Raw genomic sequence first — 18,872 nt, forward strand, 5'->3', positions numbered from 1 at the left:
ACCCTTTTTTGAGTAGTAATAATAATTATTAATAAGAGGAAAGAGCTGCCTTTTGTGAACAAAGTTTCACAAGTGCCTAGAAACATGCACATTTGCAAAACAAACATTAACCATTTTTAAATTGCATCTTTGCTTGCACAGCAAAAAACCCTAAATGGTTGAAAGAATTCCCTCCCCACTTGTACTTTCAAGGACCTTTTCTTTCTCACCACTTAGTCATAAACAAGGCAGATTTCTAGTTAGCCACTCCTAACAGTGCCAGCAACTAACACATTTCTTTACTTACGAGACCAGTATCAGCACGCGTCAGTGTCTTGCACGTACATTTTTTAGTTTAACACTGACTGGTTCAATCTCTACATGGAATTCATTAGAGCTTCAGAACTTGTACCAGATTATACTGGCATGTAACAGTTAAAATTTGTGTGTGTTCTGCCTGCATGTGTGCAAATGTACGTAGTCTGATCAGTCAGTCCTACATCAAACTAACACCTACAAACCCCTGAGAAAAGTTTTTAGAAATGTTTCTGTCACCTTCAGGTTGAGGAAAGAGCTTGCTTAATACTGCACCTTGTAAAACACAAGGGATTGTAATTTTTTTGTTGTGAATCTACTCTGCTGATGTAAATCTCTCTTTGTCAGGTTAAGTCACCTCAAGATCCAGCACAAATATTTTCAGAAATAGAAATAGGCCAAGTACACACCTGCCTTTAAAAAAAAAAACAACTACAATGCAGGTCCATGTTCCTATTTTTTCAATCCAAGTTTTAATGTCCTTCTCTAGAAACAAAGCTAATTTCCTCTTCTTTTCAATAATTCTTTCTGTTATTTATGTGTCACAATTTGGCATAGCTGCTTTTCTTGAAAGTAGATCTTTTATTATACCTCTTTGTAGAGAAAGATTTTGGCTGGATTCCCTATTTGCTCGTAGATTGCTATTTTTGTTAGGTATTGAGTTGCTTGTCAGTGGTGAAAAAAAACCCAGCTGTATCAATTCTTTCTATCAGTCTGTCTTTATAATCTTGTTTATGGACTTAAAGTAATAAAGCTTAATGTTTAATCAGTCTCATCTCAGCTGCTCCACATTGTATTGTCTCCAAGACAAAAATGTATTTTACAGGACCTATATCAGTGACTAATTGAGATGGCACCTTGCAAATGCTTACCTCTGTATCACCTACTGTTTACATTCTGCTTCACGTCCATTTATAAAGTATATTTCTGTTTTAGAAAAGTTGAATTATCAAGTACCAATGGGTTCCCAGTCATGGGAATTAGAGCATCCTTGGAAGGCTTACTAAAAAATGAATAAATGCCTCAAAGATATTTCACTTTTAAAATTGATTCTTAAGGAAGTTAATCAGAATTTTCTTGGAAATAAAACATTTTCCATAATTTACATAAGTCTCCAGACTTTTGTATAGATACTAGCAGGTTCTGAAACTGCACTCAGAACCCATGCTGATGTTAACCTGACACTTTAACCTTAGAAGAGAGTACGGACATTCATGTTAAATATGCACTTAGGCTGAATACGCAGACTCAAGTCAAGGATCTTTTACTGGAACTACACAGATATTTTCAACTGCTGCAGCTTTTTGCATCATGTTTTCATTCTATTGAGTAATTGAAAACCAACACTTTTGGGGGCCTGTGTTATATGTTTTTGTGACAGTACCTAGACTAAAGATAAAGAAATTAATTTTTGCAAGTGGAGCTTGTACTAAGAGTCATAAATACTTTTAGGTGGATGGCACAGTTCATGGAAGGAGGCAATGGGAATAGAGCCAGTTGTTGCTACATTACCAGTCCAGACAAAATCCATGGCCACTATGCATGAAAGTGAGTGCCTTTAATCTCAGTATACTCAGTAGGGCGTGAACTGATGGACGTCAGCACAACTCTCTGACCTTCCTCACCAAAAGTGTCTCTCTCTCATACTGGTACAGGAAGGCCCATCTATATTAATTTTCTTATTCCCACTAAGACAGAGGTGGGCTGGAAAACAGCTTTCTCTTCTCCATTCAGTGGCTGGCAAAGTACGAAGAATACAAGCTGCAGACAGCTCAAGCACAGCAAACACCACCGCATGCAGATGGCCTTGCAGTTTACAGTAGTACACTGTGAGACTGCTTGAACTGCGGCTTTCATTTACACAGCTGACCTGCAGCCAGCAAGAGCTTTCTGAGCCAAAATCAGAATACTGCTGTTAAGAACCCAGCAAAACATCCACAACTCAATTTTTATATATGTCATGATTTCTAACCATCCATTAACTCCAAAGTTACAGATGCTGAGTATCTCTGAAGCCCAGAGCACTCCTCATTTCCTCCCCACACACCAACCTGGAGGAACCGTAAGTGATGAGTACAGAAAGAAGTTAATGAAGTCGAAACTGCCTTAACCTTTAAAGAAGAGTTGTCAATGAATAATGCTACTAACTGGTAAATAAACTGTACTTGCCTGAGTCTTTCCAATAGAAATTTTGAGCACGCATAGTTGCCTGATAATTCCAAAATACAACACAGCACTTAATGTTATTTCAGCCAAACTGAATGAGGGGAAAAAAGGTTTAAAGGCTTTGTAAAAATAATAATAAAAAAATTCAACTAAAATTTTAGAAATCAAAAGACTGTTTTATTGTCAGCTAAATGAATCCGCTTGTTGCTACACCATGCCTGCTTATATGGTGTGAGATAAATTCGTAATTTTCTCATGAGCGTAGCGTCCAGCATTAACCACACATGGACTTTATGTAACCTCCATTCCCTTTCAAGCATACCACAGAAATCTGTCATTTCAAGTAGAGAGAGAAAAAAAAAATCCCTTAATGGCACAATTCCAACAGGATGTAACCACTGGCAATGAAACTATATATATGAAACTTTTGGGGGACCATGAAGATATTTTCACAGGAATATGGCCAAACAAAGGGATACTATAGGCCCAAGTCTTGATTAAGACAGTGTGTGATTTCCACAAGAGCTACACTCTTTCTCTCAGTGTCTGCTCCCCTTGCAAAAGTTACCATTTTTTGTACGAAACCTATATACTTAACTTTCACACACAGAAAGAGAAACAAGAACCAGGATATTCAGTACATTAGAGAAAACAATGATTTTGGAGAGGTTTGGTTGCCAATGTAAGAAAGGAGCTAAAAAACTAACTGTATAACTATGCAGAAGGAGCAATTGCACCTAAATCAAGATTTTACTGAATGATCCACAGGCATCACACTGGAAATTAATTTTTGCCTTGACTCCATCTTTTCTCATTTCCCAAGCTGACCTTATGACTAAATTCAAATGTTTTAACTGAGGTAAGTATCTTGTGTAGAAAGAGCTGCTAGCACATCCCTGGACTGCTTTGTTGTACCACGTTGGTTAATATAACTGCCAGTTACACTCTCTGCCTATCCTTATATACTAATTTCTCACAGAACGGAACAAAAACATAAAATCTCAAGTACACACATGAGAAAAATGTATGTTATCAACACAGTTAAGCATATAACTAGCATTGAAAATAACATCATTTTCTATGCCCTTGCACGCAAACAAATAACGTGGAGTGATAGGCAGGTAAAGGCTACCTGAAGGAAAAAGAGCATCATTTCTGTGGTACACTGATAAAAGCATTACTTGAGTTCTCAGGCTACACCTGGGGTCAGCACACTGCAGTCTGAACAGATGAGGATGCACCAACTCACATTAGAAGACTAATGCTCAGAGATAAGTGTGTTGAGATGACAGCATAGCTGCAAATAGCAATGAAGTACGGTTCAACTGTTTCCAGCCTCTATCAGCATATGCACAGGGAATGGTGATTGTAAAGTCCCCTGAGGTTTATCCTGGGGCAGTTTTACACAGATACATGCGTGGAAGGCAGAAGCCTCACTTCCTCCACCTTCTGCTACCACAACCATGTCAGACAGACCCTGCTGGAGCACTGTCAGCAATGCAATTAATATCTCCAATAGAGGATAATAGCAATAGCAATAATCAATAATCAATCTTCGTATCTCAAAACCAGTCTTCATAGCAGGAACCTTCACCTTCAGATGGGAATATACACTATGGGTTGCAGCCTCCAGACATGGAGTGCTTTGTTGACTGCATTAGGCACTTTTATCTACTTTAGTACTTTACAAACTCTTCTTTTTACTTACTGAAACAGAAATAAAGCTCCTGTTTGCCGCACCAGACTGACCCAGTCTCCAGACCTTGCTGGAGAGTTAGTGCCCTGTTTACCACTTCACATGTGCTAGTCCTTCTTTCTGCTATAAAATCAAGACTACAGCAAAATATGGTTTTGTCCATGGGACTGACAGGAGTAAAACATGGAAACTGAAGAGTCAAAATATCAATTATATTCTTAAAAGTTAAATAACGTTTTACCTATCATTGTATTTCACCTCCTCTCCATTCTTAGCCCAGCTGATGGTGGGCTTTGGGTTTCCCACTGCTTCACAGTGAAGTAGAACGCTCATTGTGCCACTGGCTAGGACCACCGTCTGTCCCAGGTGGGTAACAATCTCTGAAGCAGAAAGCTGTTGTGCTGCCGAAATCTTTCGGAGGATGGCAGGCTTTTGATGAGGTCTACGCAAGCCATTTGCCAGGTCTACAGAGGTGGGAAGAAATGCTTCAGCAGGTGATGTCCTCAGGGAGCTAGTAAATCCAGAAACGTGTCTGTGAAGAGGGTATTCCACTGAGGCTGAATCTACTCTTCTCCTTGACGCTTTGAGGACAGATTCCTGGTCCTCCAAGTGGCTCTTGAAAACCTCATGAGCCAGCTGCACAACAAGCTGCTCGATGTAGACATCTTTAAGTTCCTCAGGCTGTTGAGACAAGTTCCTTATGATATCATCTAACCGTTTCTGCTCTGTCACTATAGTAAATGGCAGGTTATACTCCCGGCTCTGGTCCTCCTCTGAGGATGTGTTTCTCTCCGTGGACTCCTGGGCTTCCCAGGACTCTAGATTTTCCCCTGGCCAACCCCTGTGCTGTAGCAGCCTTGAGACAATATCATCATACCAGCTGCTGGGGTCAGCAAGGTGCCCTCGCTTTTCAGCCTTGCTCCCATTGAAGAGAATCCCATTGATATGTTTCTCCTGTGTTCGCAAGGCTTCATTTAAGCTGGTCTTTCTCATGGCCTCCTCCTCCCTAACACTAGCTGGCTGCCCAGCAATGATCTTCTTGTTGCTCCCAATTAGTTTAATTACAAAATGCTCCTGGGTTGGCCCTGCTGTGCAGGTATATGTCCCTGTGTCTGAAGGCTTCAAACGATGGATTTTCATGTACCCATAGGGTACAACGGTGACGTGAGCTGAGCTGACGAGCCTTCTGTCATCCTTCTCCCAAGTGATCATTGATTTCCGGAACCTCCTTGTGGGGCATCGGAGAATAATGGAGGTTTTAGGCAGCAGGTAGGCATAGCCACCTACAATAAACTGTAGCTTCTTCTGCTTCCTTGTCTGGATGTAAACTTTCTTTACGGCCATAATATGGGGGCTTTGCTTATGAGCTGGCCTGTTGTGCCCTGAAATATCAATATTATTAGTATATGATACCATTAAACAAAACAAGCAGTTTACTTTGCTGGCAGCATTCAACCCATTAGACAGTAATGGGAGAAACCGGCCGCCAATTGCTGAACATTAAGTTGGAGCAGTCAAAATAAAAGGAATAAGAAGGAGCATTTTAGGAATGCAAAAGTAGTCCCGCCCAGGATACATGCAGAAACCAAAGAGCCAGGGACATAAGCGTTATGGGATGGAGAAATCTTGAGTGGAAATGTAGTTCTTGTTGTTAAAGTATTTAAATGAAGATTGTTGCTTAACAAATATATTGAAAGGAGAAGTGTTTACCATCCAAACCCTTAAAGGCAACATGATCTTTTCCTCACAGTGGTAAGGAAGAGTGAAAGTGATGGTACGGATTAATATTTAACAGAACAAAAGCATCTGGACTAGTCTTAAAAACACAGCAGATACTATTAAAGTGCACTAGTTCAACTTGTCCTTCCAGTTTCCAGATCTCTATGACAAAGACCTTTGTTATGAAGCACTAAATAAAGCAGCATAGGTATATTATTAGTAAATACCATGCAACATTTAGTCCCAGCTTTGGTTCTGAATGTCAGATCTTCTTTTCTCCCTGACATACCCAACATTTAGCAGTTTCAGAATTCATAGTCAGCTTTAAGCTGAAGCTCAGCTGACTTTTGAACTTCTGCATATACAGTTGTCTTACTGCAAGTGAGGGAAGGGCATATAGGGAGACTACTGCTCTTGTGAAGGGCAACAAGGAATGCATGAAATATCAACACAAAATACATCTAACTCATGTTGCATGGTTCATTAGAAATCTGAGGACATAGAGGGTTCTGAGTGACATAATGAAATAATATGTTTTTAAATGATCTTCATCAAAATCCCTCACCAATCTTTATTTTTTTGCAGCTGTTCTAGCAGAGAGTTTATTTGCAGCTGCCCTCAAGCTGCTGTGCTGTATCTCTGAGCCTCTACATTCAGTTGTGAAATACAGATTTTGATTTTGGTCAGAATTTTGAGCCAGTTCTTCCAGAAACTAGTAGCTCCCTTCCAGCACATTGACTCAGACCCAGCTCCAACAGTAAGAAAAAAAATTATAGCTCTCATCCACTGACTTGCTAAACAAAGCATCCTTGTTCACAGACAGAAAAAACTCAGCAGCAGCAGCCACTCTGCGAGATTGAGTAAAACTAGCACAAGAGAAGGTTAGGAGCAAGTGACAGCATGGATTTCTCAGTGATGGACACCCAAGCTCCCTTTCCCCAGACACTCCCAGGCACCTTTCCCACTTACTTGCACAGGTGCCTGGTGCGCAGGGCCTGATCAAGGATGAGAATGGCAAAGGTGGGCACAGTGAGGAATTGATGATGACAGAATCCCCGCTTTTCAGCATCTTTCTGCAAATGGCATTTCGGCTCTGGGTACCCTCTCCACAGCTCACTGAACACTAGAAACAATGAGAAACATTAGGAACAAGGTGTGTTAAAAGCAAAAGGGTGCTCCTTCACAGCCCTGCCCCCTTCACCTCCCATATCCATACTGCATACTCATACCACGGCAAAGATCAGTTACAGCTTTTAAAATATCGCAGTAGAATAAAGCAGAGCAGCACTTGGCCATTCAGTTAGAAACAGTGCAGGCACAGTAGGGAGATGAAATATCAGGTATTTTCTGTCCTTTGGGGCTTTGAATCTTCCCACTCTCCCTTTAGCACCTTTTTCTCTCAGATGGTGTCCCTTGTTTTAATGGCACTGTGCCACAGTACAAAGCTCGTAGTTGCACTTTGCTTCTATACATCTGTGTCTGCTGGCATGTGGCTACCACACATGGCTCACACAAAAGAGTATAAGCCCTCTAATACCATACTGTGGTGCTTGATGCACAGGTGGGCATTGTTCGATGGAATTCAGCATGCCTATTTTATTTCATATTTATGTATACAGCATCACAGAAAGTGAGAATACTAGCAGTGCCATTGCACTTGGACCCAGGCAGTGCCATTGCACTGGGACCCAGGCAGTAGTCTGTAAAATACTGGAAAGCAGGTTAAGCCCTGTAAAGTTGTTAGCACAAAAATACAAATGCAACTCTGTTACATGTAGGTGCATACACGCAGTAATGGGAATTGGAGGTGAAGTGAGGGGGAGAAAGCACACTAAAGGTAAGAAAAACAAAAACATGGCAGCTTTCAAGTGAAATGAGGAGGAGAGAGTGAAGTCAAATTTGATTTTAATAAGTGCCAATATGCAGAAATGTTAGTTGTATGGGTGTCAACACAAATCACGTAGCAACTTCTTGCGAAGGAGGACAGATTGAGAATAGAATTACCATCTTGACTGCCAGAATGGCTATGTGTCTCCTGGCAGCAGACATCATGAAAACAACCTCTTATTTGAGTAAAATGTCAAGACAGATCAACATAGGAAGGGCGCTGGTGGGACAGATCCATGAGGTGACTGGTGTTTCTTTCACAATTAAGACAATTTCCACTTACTCACATGGAAGACAACTGGGAGAGCAGCGGCAGAGATTGCTAGATAGGGAATGATTTTCCTGCTTACTGGCATCAAAGGGTCATAGAATCATAGAATCATAGAATCAGTGAGGTTGGAAGGGACCTTTAAGATCATCAAGTCCAACCATTAACCTACCCTGATAAAAACACCACCACTTCTAAACCATGTCCCTGAGCACCTCATCTACCCTTTTCTTAAACACCTCCAGGGATGGTGAATCCACCACCTCTCTGGGCAGCTTATTCCAATGTTTAATAACCCTTTCAGTGAAAAAATGCTTCCTAATATCCAATCTAAACCTCCCCTGACATAACTTGAACCCGTTTCCTCTTGTCCTATCACTTGTCACCAGGGAGAAGAGGTCAGCTCCCATCTCTCTAAAACCTCCTTTCAGGTAGTTGTAGAGGGTGATAAGGTCTCCCCTCAGCCTCCTCTTCTCCAGGCTAAACAACCCCAGATCCCTCAGTCGTTCCTCATAAGGTTTGTCCTCCAGACCCTTCACCAGCTTTGTAGCCCTTCTCTGGACACGCTCCAACACCTCAATGTCCTTCTTGTAGTGAGGGGCCCAAAACTGAACACAGTACTCGAGGTGAGGCCTCACCAGTGCCGAGTACAGGGGGATGATTACTTCCCTAGTCCGGCTCACCACACTATTCCTGATGCAGGCCAGGATGGTGTTGGCCTTCTTGGCTGCCTGGGCACACTGCTGGCTCATGCTCAGCCGGCTGTCCACCAACACCCCCAGGTCCTTTTCTGCCAGGCAGCTTTCGAGCCACTCCGCCCCCAGTCTGTAGCGCTGCATGGGGTTGTTGTGACCCAAGTGCAGGACCCGACACTTGGCCTTGTTGAACCTCATACCATTGGCCTCAGCCCATCTGTCCAGCCTGTCCAGATCCCTCTGCAGAGCCAATCTACCCTCAAGCAGATCAACATGCCCCCCTAGTTTAGGTCAAATTATATTTTCAGTTATACTGTCATAAATATAAAGGGAATTTTTCTTAAGCCGTATGGGGCCAGGAAGGGAGGGTGGGGAAGTGCAAGAGACTTCAGTAGAGTGAGTTTGTTTTGCCATCCCTAAATTGAAGGAAGGAAGTAGCTAGCTAACCGTAAAAGCCGTGTCCTAGAACGAAAGAAACTTGGTGTCTGTAATGATGTGCTTACATAAGACTGCAGGAATCCCTCTGTTCTCTTCTCTGCATCATAGGGAAAGGTCAGAGTGGCCCCAAGAGGAAAAGACTATTGACATCAGAACAGCCAGACTTTGGAAAGAAAAAGCATTTAGCTTGGGGGAGTAAAAATTACTCTTCATTGATGCCTTGGATGAACATAAGCATAGGCATGGACAGCGGCAGGGATTTATTGTTTTGATCATGGTTTATGTTTATGCCAGAAGGGAGGTCTTAATGGTTTGGCTGAATGGCTCAGCCACATCTGTGGAGGCAATCTCTGAAGAGAAACATTGAGCTAGTGATCGCATCCCCTACCAGGATGATAAGCACAGATTACAGTACAAAACTGGGCATAACACACTTTGTGCAGCCTGAGCTCATTTGGCTCCTTTATCCCAAGCGACTGAGGAACTTCATTGCCAAGAACAGCACAATGCTCATGCATACAAATAACATACCTGTGTCCAGTCAGAGAGAAGCCACTCATTGGGACAATCCTCATTTTTGCAGACTTGCTGAGTAACTGGCCTTGGCGTGGAGCAGAAGGTTTCTGGGAGCTCTAACAAGCTTCCATCTGCCAGGCGCTGCTTACAAAGTGTATCTCGCTTCTGGACACCACCGCCACATGTCTGTGAACACTGTGGGAGATGAGAGTCAGCCACCTTACATCACGCTTGCACCATGGCAACTTGCATCAAAAATTACTTGTGAATTTGGGTAGAAATCAAAACTCAGTCTTCCCCAAACAGAAAATATTAAAAAAATGTCAGGGATGTCAAAGCAGATTTCTTTTAAAAATGTCAAAAATATTTTGGAAAGTGGAAGCAGCTTATTTTGCTAATATTTAGAAAAACTGCTTCAGTATTTCTGATATGTTCTGCTTTCAAGCATTGGTACAAAAGACAGGGAAACAATGGGTCAGAATTGCAGTATGGAAGTGGAAGAGTTGTCCTTTCCTGTAACCACCAACTGGAAAATGAGATATTTGCACAAGATGTGGAGGATCTACATCCTAATGTCTCTGCCTGAGCTCTGACTGCACTACTGACAGTGCCAGGGAGAGTGGAAAAGTCTCCAGCAGTAGATGATTCAAGACCTTCATTTCCAGGATGTGATTATACATATTAGATAACAGTATCTATGAACTTAATAGCTTGAACTAAATATTCAAATTTAGTTTTTTTAAAAAAGGTTTGTATTAGCAAGAAAAGCAAATGGAAATTTGGGAGTATGATAAATAAAAATTTCCCCTGCTTATCACTTTGCTTTTTCTTCCTTTTGTAATTTTCTCATTTCTTGTTTCTGACCTGCATGAGGTCTATTGGTAGTGCAGCTCAAAACTTTAACTGTTCAGCCCAGAATGCCTGTCCTTGAAGACTTCTTACATTATGGCATTTCTCTGATTTTTAATTCATGCAAAAGCTGTATATCAGCTGCAATCTGCTGTTAGTCCCAGTAATTGGTTTATAAGGTTAATATAATAAACCATTAAAAATCCCTGCAGCCCTTTTATATTTATGGCTGTCACGACAGCAATGTGTACTCTTTCCAAAAGGTGAGGGGGAAGGTTTATGAGTCTAAATAAATTGGGATGATTAATATCCAGAGAGCCCACCTCCCCTCTCTCTTTAATGTAAATATCCCTCTCTGTATCCACTTTCTACCCAAGCAGGGCAGGAAATTTTGAACAAACCGATTCAATAGCCTTCCTGAATCTTTTTTGTAAACTTGGTTGCTCAGCCCTTTTTTCTGAGGATCTTTTTCCTGAGCCTGGTAAGAGGCTCCCAGTTCTTCTGCTCAGTCCAGCCAGCTCAACTCCTTTTGGCCCTTCTCAGAGCAAAGAAGGGGGAACTTGCACTACCTTGACATGACCAGGAGCTGCTTATAGCTTGCAACATGTGAATTAAGCTTGAGAAGCAGAAAACCATATGAAGAAGTATTAAAACTTATACTCAAGCAGTTAGAAAGGGACCGTTTTAGAAAATCTTGCAGTTGTGAAAGGCTCTTCTCTCTTAGAGTGAGCTGCATAAACTTTAATACTAGCCTGATTATTTAGGGTATACTTTTTCCCTGAAAGACAGAAAGGAAGTGCAGAAAGACATATTTATATTTAGTTTGGTTTGCTCTCTAATGAGTAAAAACAGCTTTTGTCCTACTTACTTAGAATGCTACAAAGCTCAAAGGCTTCCAAAAAAATTAATCAAGTAAAACAATACTTTAGTTTTCAACAAAAGAAAACATTTATCAAGCTTTCATTCAAGAACAATTCATTCCTGAGGAGAGAGTAAATCAAGAAAAATATGATTAAAAGTATTATTTCAAGATTGCCTAAGGACTGTCATCATATACCAGAGCCAAAATGGGTAAGGCACTGCATGAATACAACAAAAGCATGTTCCTTCTGTCAATCAATCAAATTCCAGGAAGTCTCCCTCCCCTTCCATCACTGCCAGATAGAAGAGTAAGACAAACCAGATTTTTTTCTGTTTATTCTTGCCTTTCAGTCACTTGCATAGCTTTGTTCTATGAAGAGTAACTCGCTACTTTAACACCAAACTCTATTGCTCAGTGCCAGAGCGAGCCAAACACTTTAATGAGATTCTTCCTTGTCCACAGGAATGCCCTTCTAGAACAGTCCTAGATTACAGCACTGGAGCCGTGCCTATACCTGTATTTCACCTCCGAAGCCTTCACTATCCTGGGGTCTTTGCTGATTTTTCTCTACTGGAAGCTTCCAGCCCTCACAATTTTCCAAGAAAGGGGGTAATCAAAGACAGCAACATCTGCTCGTATTTACAGTCAATATGAAACAGTAGTTTTTTGAGGATCCTCATTCAGACATATCCCATCTGAATAACATGCTATTTCTGCTGTTCAGAAAGATCTCACTGCACCATTATGACAGAGAAAGGCACTTTATCACAGGGTGGTTTCACCTTACCCACACAAAGAGGTAAAGTGTGGCTGTTTGAACTATGTCTCCTGATATTCCTGCTCCCCGCAACTTCTGAACAGAGCCAAGCCCAATATCCCCTGACATTCCTTTACAGGGGATCTGGGATATTGCCAGGGTACCAACTTCCAGAGTGGCATCTCCCCACATTGCTGCCTGATTATGCTTAGGGCAACAATTAGCTTAAGCAAACACAAGGCGAGGCTGACACCAAAGAAGACAACGTATATACATATACCCTTACCCAATATATTTATACCCAGTGTATACCCAGTTCTGACAGCCAGTCATTCCTGGTTTTGTGCTGCTTTCCCCCATATGCTGGCATGAGCATTTGGAGCATATGGCTGCATAGTGATCCAGAGTGGAAAATTAATCTAGGCTAAAGCTACCTATATTTCTGGCTAGCTTTAACCAGGACTATTGCATGACTGCACAACACTTCTGGACATATAAGGAAGTGGGTGCTATAAGGGCAAGAAAGAGATCCCCACAGCAGCTATTGTCTCCTTTGACAGAAGTGCTGGCATATGTCATTCTAAACTGCTGGTGGAACTGTGGCCTTGGCCTTTCTCACAGCAGTCACTGCTTTGGTATCTGTTGTGCTCATACAGCAATCTGTAAATGATAATTAACACAAAGAATTGATGATCACCGTTGAAAGCATAGAGGGAAAGCAGGCCTTCGCTCTGCCTCAGCACATGCTTATGAGCATCTACGCATATGCATACAATGCACAGGACTCAGGCAAATCCACAATTTCCATTGTTTGGGAGGCAGGGAAGCTGGTATTTTCTCAAATTTGTGGAAAAACAGGCATTTATTAGTTAAAAATAAAGGGCTAGGCAACTGTCACTCAGCATTGTAATTGTTACTGGTTTGGGGCAGTAGCTGAATGTTTGAAAGGGATGCCATTTTGCAGTCATTCCTGCTTATAGGGACAGTTGAGGAAAGGGTTGTCCTACCCCTCAGCTCTCCCAGGTGGTTTGATTTTACACTGCCCTCTGCTCCAGGTGGTGGTACTACTGCCGCACAAGTTTTGGGCTTACTATCAAAAATGGATTCTCTGCTATGACTCTACAGGAAGATAAAGCACCTGCCAAGGGAGTAAACATTTTTCTCTCAACAGGTCTTTCAGCTGCTTTCTAAGGCCTGATACTTGAAAGTCTAGAAAGGACTCTTTACAATATGGAGAAAAATAGCTAGCAAAAGATCTGAAAATGTTACCAGTTTTCCCATGCTGACTCTGTTGTCAAGGCATGGTTCTTCAGAGCAACGATAGCACCAAGCAGCTAAAAAGAATCCTGCGACTGAGACTGGTGCTTATTCAGTAATAAAACAGAGGATAAAGATTTACTAATGGATATCTCCTATTTGAGGTCTGTAGAGTAGATATTTACAGGACGTTGTAAAAATGAAAGCTCATAGCCACTTTCCTCCAGAACCACACTACTGAAAACAAGATAAACATCCTAATGGATTTAGTTAAGAAGCAGAATTATTTAAAAATAGTCTTGAATCTGTAAAGAGATATTTAAAAAATCACTTGGAATGTTCCAACACTGATAATTATAGTGTGTTTATCTGCCAGGAACACTGGGGCTTCTAATGGCATTTAATTCAGACAACTCTTCCTTAACAAGCATAAAAGGCCTTAGAAAGGAAAACATTGCTCATTGCAGTTTAAATATTTTGTTTGTTTATTTGCTTGAAACTTGTGAGAGAGTGCTCTGAAGAGCATGACAAACTCCACAGATGAGACCAAAGAAATGGCTTCAAACCAGGCTGTGTGGAGAACAGATGTTACCCTTTAGTGTTGGTGAAGCTTTAAAGGACCTTCCTTATGGTGAGGAAGGCACCTTCCCGCAGGACCCTCCATCTCTCCGTATGTGGGGAACCCCGTTCCCCCAATTTGGGGAGAGGGGAGGCGTTTGTGGGTCCCTAAATGCAAGGAAAGGTATCCTCCTGCAGGATTTCTTCTGCTGGAAGGCTCCATGGCAGCTCTGCTGCATGGCTGTAGCTCACCTCCAGAAGTTTCAGCCACTTACATCCTGTCCAAATGGTCTTTTTTCTCACACATTCCAGGAGCCAATAGCTGTAATAAACCATAACTGCAACACACTGGCCTGATGGTGCAGGTTTTCACATGGAGGTCATCCATGGGAAACCTGCGTGAGACTGACCTGTGAGGCCTGGCTTTCGTACAGGGTGGAAATAACTGTACAGAGGTTGGTGGTGCAAAGAGGGAAGACAGATGTCTTTAAAAAATGAGAGAAATGAAATTAATTTTGATGGATTAACCATTTTTTTTATTGCTCTAGACTCATCTAAACAGAAGACTAGGTAGAAAAGTACATTTTTTGTCCTGTTTTCTCCTAGTGAAAGGTAAGCACAGGAAATATTCAGTGCCCATGTAGTGAGGAGCTACGTACACAGCTGGACAGCCTGCAAAGCCTGTGGAAGTATATGCAGAAGAGCTATAATATGACCTTCATTAGGCTGCAGCAATGAATTGCAGCACAGTTTCCCTCTCTCCACCCAGCCCAGAGAAGACAGCAGGTAACACAAAAGGTGTGAAACAAGCAGTTTGATTTAATTTCTGATTAATATGCTTATTAAAGCCTTTAAATTTAATTGAGATCCCTCCTCCCTAAGATCTGCTACACCTTTCAAAAAGACAGCATATGTGAGAGCCCCTGAGCAGACACAAAAATGGCTAAAACATTACTTTACACAGGCAAAAAACACGCATGTTTACACTGTTGAGGAAGATGTTCAAATCTTGGAAAAAATCTGTTTGGAAATTGCTCTAGCAGAAACTATTTTGGTACCATTCTATGGTGGCCTATAGCTAATAATCATTGTTAGCAGAGTTAATTTTTCAGCATGCTGGAATGTATGTCTCTTCTGATTGTTCAAATAAACTTACAGAAAATTGCTTTCTGTAAGGACTGTGGCCAATTATAGGATTTTTAACGAGCACAGGCATTCCTTCTAGCATATCCTAACTTTGAAATCCTTGGCTTTAATACATTATGTGCTAGTAGAATACTATTTGCTATTTACAAATACAGCTTTTATATATTGCAAATATAGCTATAGACTATAGCCTAGAAATATTCAAAAGTACAACTAAGCAAATACGTACATGTGAATATCAGTGGACAAATTAAAGCATGAAGTATCACTGATTTATTTTAAACACAGGACTAATGCCATAGGCTAGTTATCTAGCTTTGACAGAACATTAGGCTGGCATATTTTTTTTTTTTACTGGGATGGCTGCCCAAACCCAGAATTCTCCTGTGAAGTGCAGCTTCACAGACTTACCAAGTCTGTTAAGTAAAGAGCAGATTTTATAGATGGAGACTGTGTAGGCATATGTAAGCACCATGCCAAGTGCTCATAGCTTTCTGATAGGATGGAACGAATCCTTGCATGCAGCAGAAGTGAAGATTTAAACAGGCCTTCTGCTTGCACCTCCATCACACACCAAATTTTTCCTTTACTCTAGACAACAGGGGAAGATCCTTTCTTCCTGTGCAGCATTACATCCAACAGAAGGATCTTTAAATCTTTTGAATTGCACAAGTGTTTTCATTTGCAACCAGATGGCAGCAAATAAACTCATTTCAGGTTGCTTTCCAAAGATGGAAAGCCTTGTACAAATCCATTGCGTAGACAGCAATTTTCAGCATTAGTGTAATAAGACATCCATCTCCCATAGGGAAGTGCATAACACTCATTTGTGACTCTGAAGGATGAGGAATGTTTCTTGTCCTATACTAAATTATTATTTGAGAATATGTAGAATATTCAACATGCTTTAGAGATTCTATCTTCCTTGAACCTTATAGCTTTGTATTCCTAGAAACCTTGGCATTGCTAACCCAAATCCACTCAGTGCAGCTGAGCATCACATTCCAGATATTTTTGTCTGCAATTTGTAGGCAGCTATTAAGAGTTTCCAGTAGCTTTGCCATAGAAGTAGCTATAGTCATTATTTACCTCTGAAAACGCTGATGCAGTTTCTTAAAGAGCAAAAAGGCACACTTTTCCTATTTTTTAATAAATGTTGAAATGATTAATGAATCCTTTTGATGGGCTAAAGTAAAAATGGTGCACTGATAATGTATGTAATGACTCCTTTTAGCAGTCCTAAAATGAGATTACACATATATTCTTACCTCTTGCCATTCTGTAGGATACCAGGAGGGTGGGCAGTCAAAGCGATTACAGGCTTGCACGAGGGATGGCTTAGGTTTATAGCACAACTCATCTGCCAAAATCACGGTCTCATTAGTCTCTCTTGATAGTAGATGAGAACAGAAGACATCTCGTGTCTGCAATCCAACCCCACAGGTAAGACTGCAGGTGCTCCATTTCCCAATCTCCCATCTGTGAAGGGGTCAGAAGAGAAAACCTTAAGCACAGAATAAAGTCACCTTAATCTGTCTCTTTTTATAATGACAGATGGAGTGAAGAAGCAGTAAAAGAAAGGGATATCGCCTTCTCTGATCACTGTCACCCTTCTCCTAGCTTCAGATTGAGGCTAAGAAGAATATTTACTGTTCCTCTGCATTTTCAGTACTTGTCAAAAGCTCTTGGGCTTCGATTATTTGGGATTCCTGCGATATTATAGGCACAGTTCAGTTTTGTGTCCTAAATTAAAAGTTTTTGGTGTGCAGGAGCCTGGCCAATGTATTTCAAGACTGAATAGATTTAATTAGCTAGGCTTTTTTTCTGTTTTTAACAAAAAAAAAAAAAAAAGAAGAAGAAAATAGTAACAAAGTACATCAAAGGAATTTTTCAGTGAATTCCTGAGCAGGAATTTCTTCCAGAAGATCCAGGTACGGTGTTTCTGACTTTTCCTTGTTCTGGAGGTGGAGAGCTGTAAGGCCTTGAGAGATGCAATGTGAGAGCAGGGAGATCCTCTTCACCCCTGGGTTAACACCTGTCACTGGGTCTTCTCCGCACTAGCTAGGTAAATCCTGCATCAACAGGATTGTTGGTGACCGAATTTCAATGTTCATCACATTAAAATAATTCTTCTGCTGTTTGAGCTGTACTGAATACAACCCCTAATTTTGTCAGCCATACATAGAAAAATGCTTAAAATACTAGGTCTTCCACTCTTCTACTCTACTAGAAGGCACTTCAGAGATATGTAGACATGTACGCACAAAAAAGTCCTATATTCAGAATAAGAATGTGAGAAAATGGTCTTCCCATCAACTTTACACAAAACACTATACTGACCTGGACGTATTCCCACACCCAAAATGAAAGTATGAGAGCCAGAAACTGCCACTTTTTCTAATCCTGAAGAATAGCTTTCTTTCCTGCATGTTGTTACTGAAACTGATTGCTGGGGGAGTAAATTAAACATTCAGGACAAGGAAGGCTCAGAGAACCTGCCCTTGAAAAAAGCAAAGCCGTCAGAAACTAAAGAGACTGATTATGAACAAAGACACCCTCAGGCTCCAAAGAGGATAGAGGCAGACAATGAAGGAAAGTTATGAAACATGTCATCAGAATGAAGCAGAATTTGTGGAAGAAGCGGAGGAAAAACCACTCTGACTGTCTGAGATTAGCAGTCAATGCAAACTGCTCAGCACATTTAAAACGCATCATGTTAATAAATATATTACGGAAATAATCATTCAACATTGTGCCATCTTCCAGTCACAGAACAATTATAACTTCCCTATGTATTTTATAAAGTTGTTTTGAGCATTTTTTCCCTCTCTCTCAGTAACACCCATAAAAAATTGAAACAGCTACCAGGTAAGAAATATTTTTTCCTCCCTAGATGATAATGCTGATGGTTCAAAAAGCCACATTGCTCCCCTTCTGTGCTCCATCTGCTGGTGACATTCGCTGATTTTATAACAGGACAGGATATGTCCTGAGCATCACTGTAACCACTAACGACACTGTAGTTCGCTTTCAGACAACAGCTTTGGTTCTGCTACCAGCAAAGGTGTTGTCATGGCTTAACCCAAGCTGGCATCTAGGACCATGCAGCCACAGTTCTCCTCCTCACTCCCCCAGAATGGTGGGCAGAAAAGGAGGGGAAAGAGAAGGAAAAAAACCCAACCGCGTGACTTGAGATAAAGACAGTTTAATGGAACAATAAAGGAAAAGGAAAATAACAATAATAACAATCATGGTAAAAGAATACACAAGATAAAGTAATACAACACAAGTTGCTCTCACTAGCTGGTAAATTGGCAGCCCAGCCTGACCTGAGCAGTAATTGTGGATTCCCGCCCACCTGCCAACCCCCATTTATATACCGAGCATGACATCTGTGGTATGGAGTATTCCGTTGGCTGACTTGTTCTGTCTATGCTCCCTCTCAGCTTCTACACAAAGCTGAAAAAAGTCCTTGACTAATATGAACATCACCTGGCAACAAATAGAACACTATGCCTTATCCACACTCCTTTCATACCAAATCTGAAGCATAGCAACCACTAGAAAGAAAATTAATGATCCCAGCTGAAACCAGGACAGGTGTTTTACCCTTTCTAACAATGAATACATCTTGCATACTGAGTTGGAAGTTGCCATGGTCAGTTTCCAGGCCATAATACACTGAAAGCCACTAAGGCACGATACGTGTACCAGGAGCTATTAAGCAGTGGAATAGGAGTGACATCTGGCAGCCAGTTAAGCTA

The 18,872-nt window shown here is 41.2% G+C and overlaps 1 protein-coding gene across 1 annotated transcript in view; it reads right to left on the minus strand.

Moving 5' to 3' along the window:
* ADAMTSL1 (ADAMTS like 1) overlaps window positions 1-18,872 on the minus strand; it is a gene marked incomplete at its 5' end in the record, with an annotated part of 206,713 nt that overhangs the window by 39,211 nt on the left and 148,630 nt on the right. Inside the window, 4 exons of the mRNA XM_082497983.1 lie at window positions 4,398-5,538; window positions 6,845-6,998; window positions 9,695-9,874; window positions 16,377-16,587. Of these exons, the coding sequence (XP_082354109.1) occupies window positions 4,398-5,538; window positions 6,845-6,998; window positions 9,695-9,874; window positions 16,377-16,587 (1,686 nt within the window). The remainder of the gene's footprint in view (window positions 1-4,397; window positions 5,539-6,844; window positions 6,999-9,694; window positions 9,875-16,376; window positions 16,588-18,872) is intronic.

Source organism: Vanellus vanellus, assembly GCF_965231255.1.
Source record: "Vanellus vanellus genome assembly, chromosome: Z".
In the NCBI taxonomy this organism is placed as follows: Eukaryota; Metazoa; Chordata; class Aves; order Charadriiformes; family Charadriidae; genus Vanellus; species Vanellus vanellus.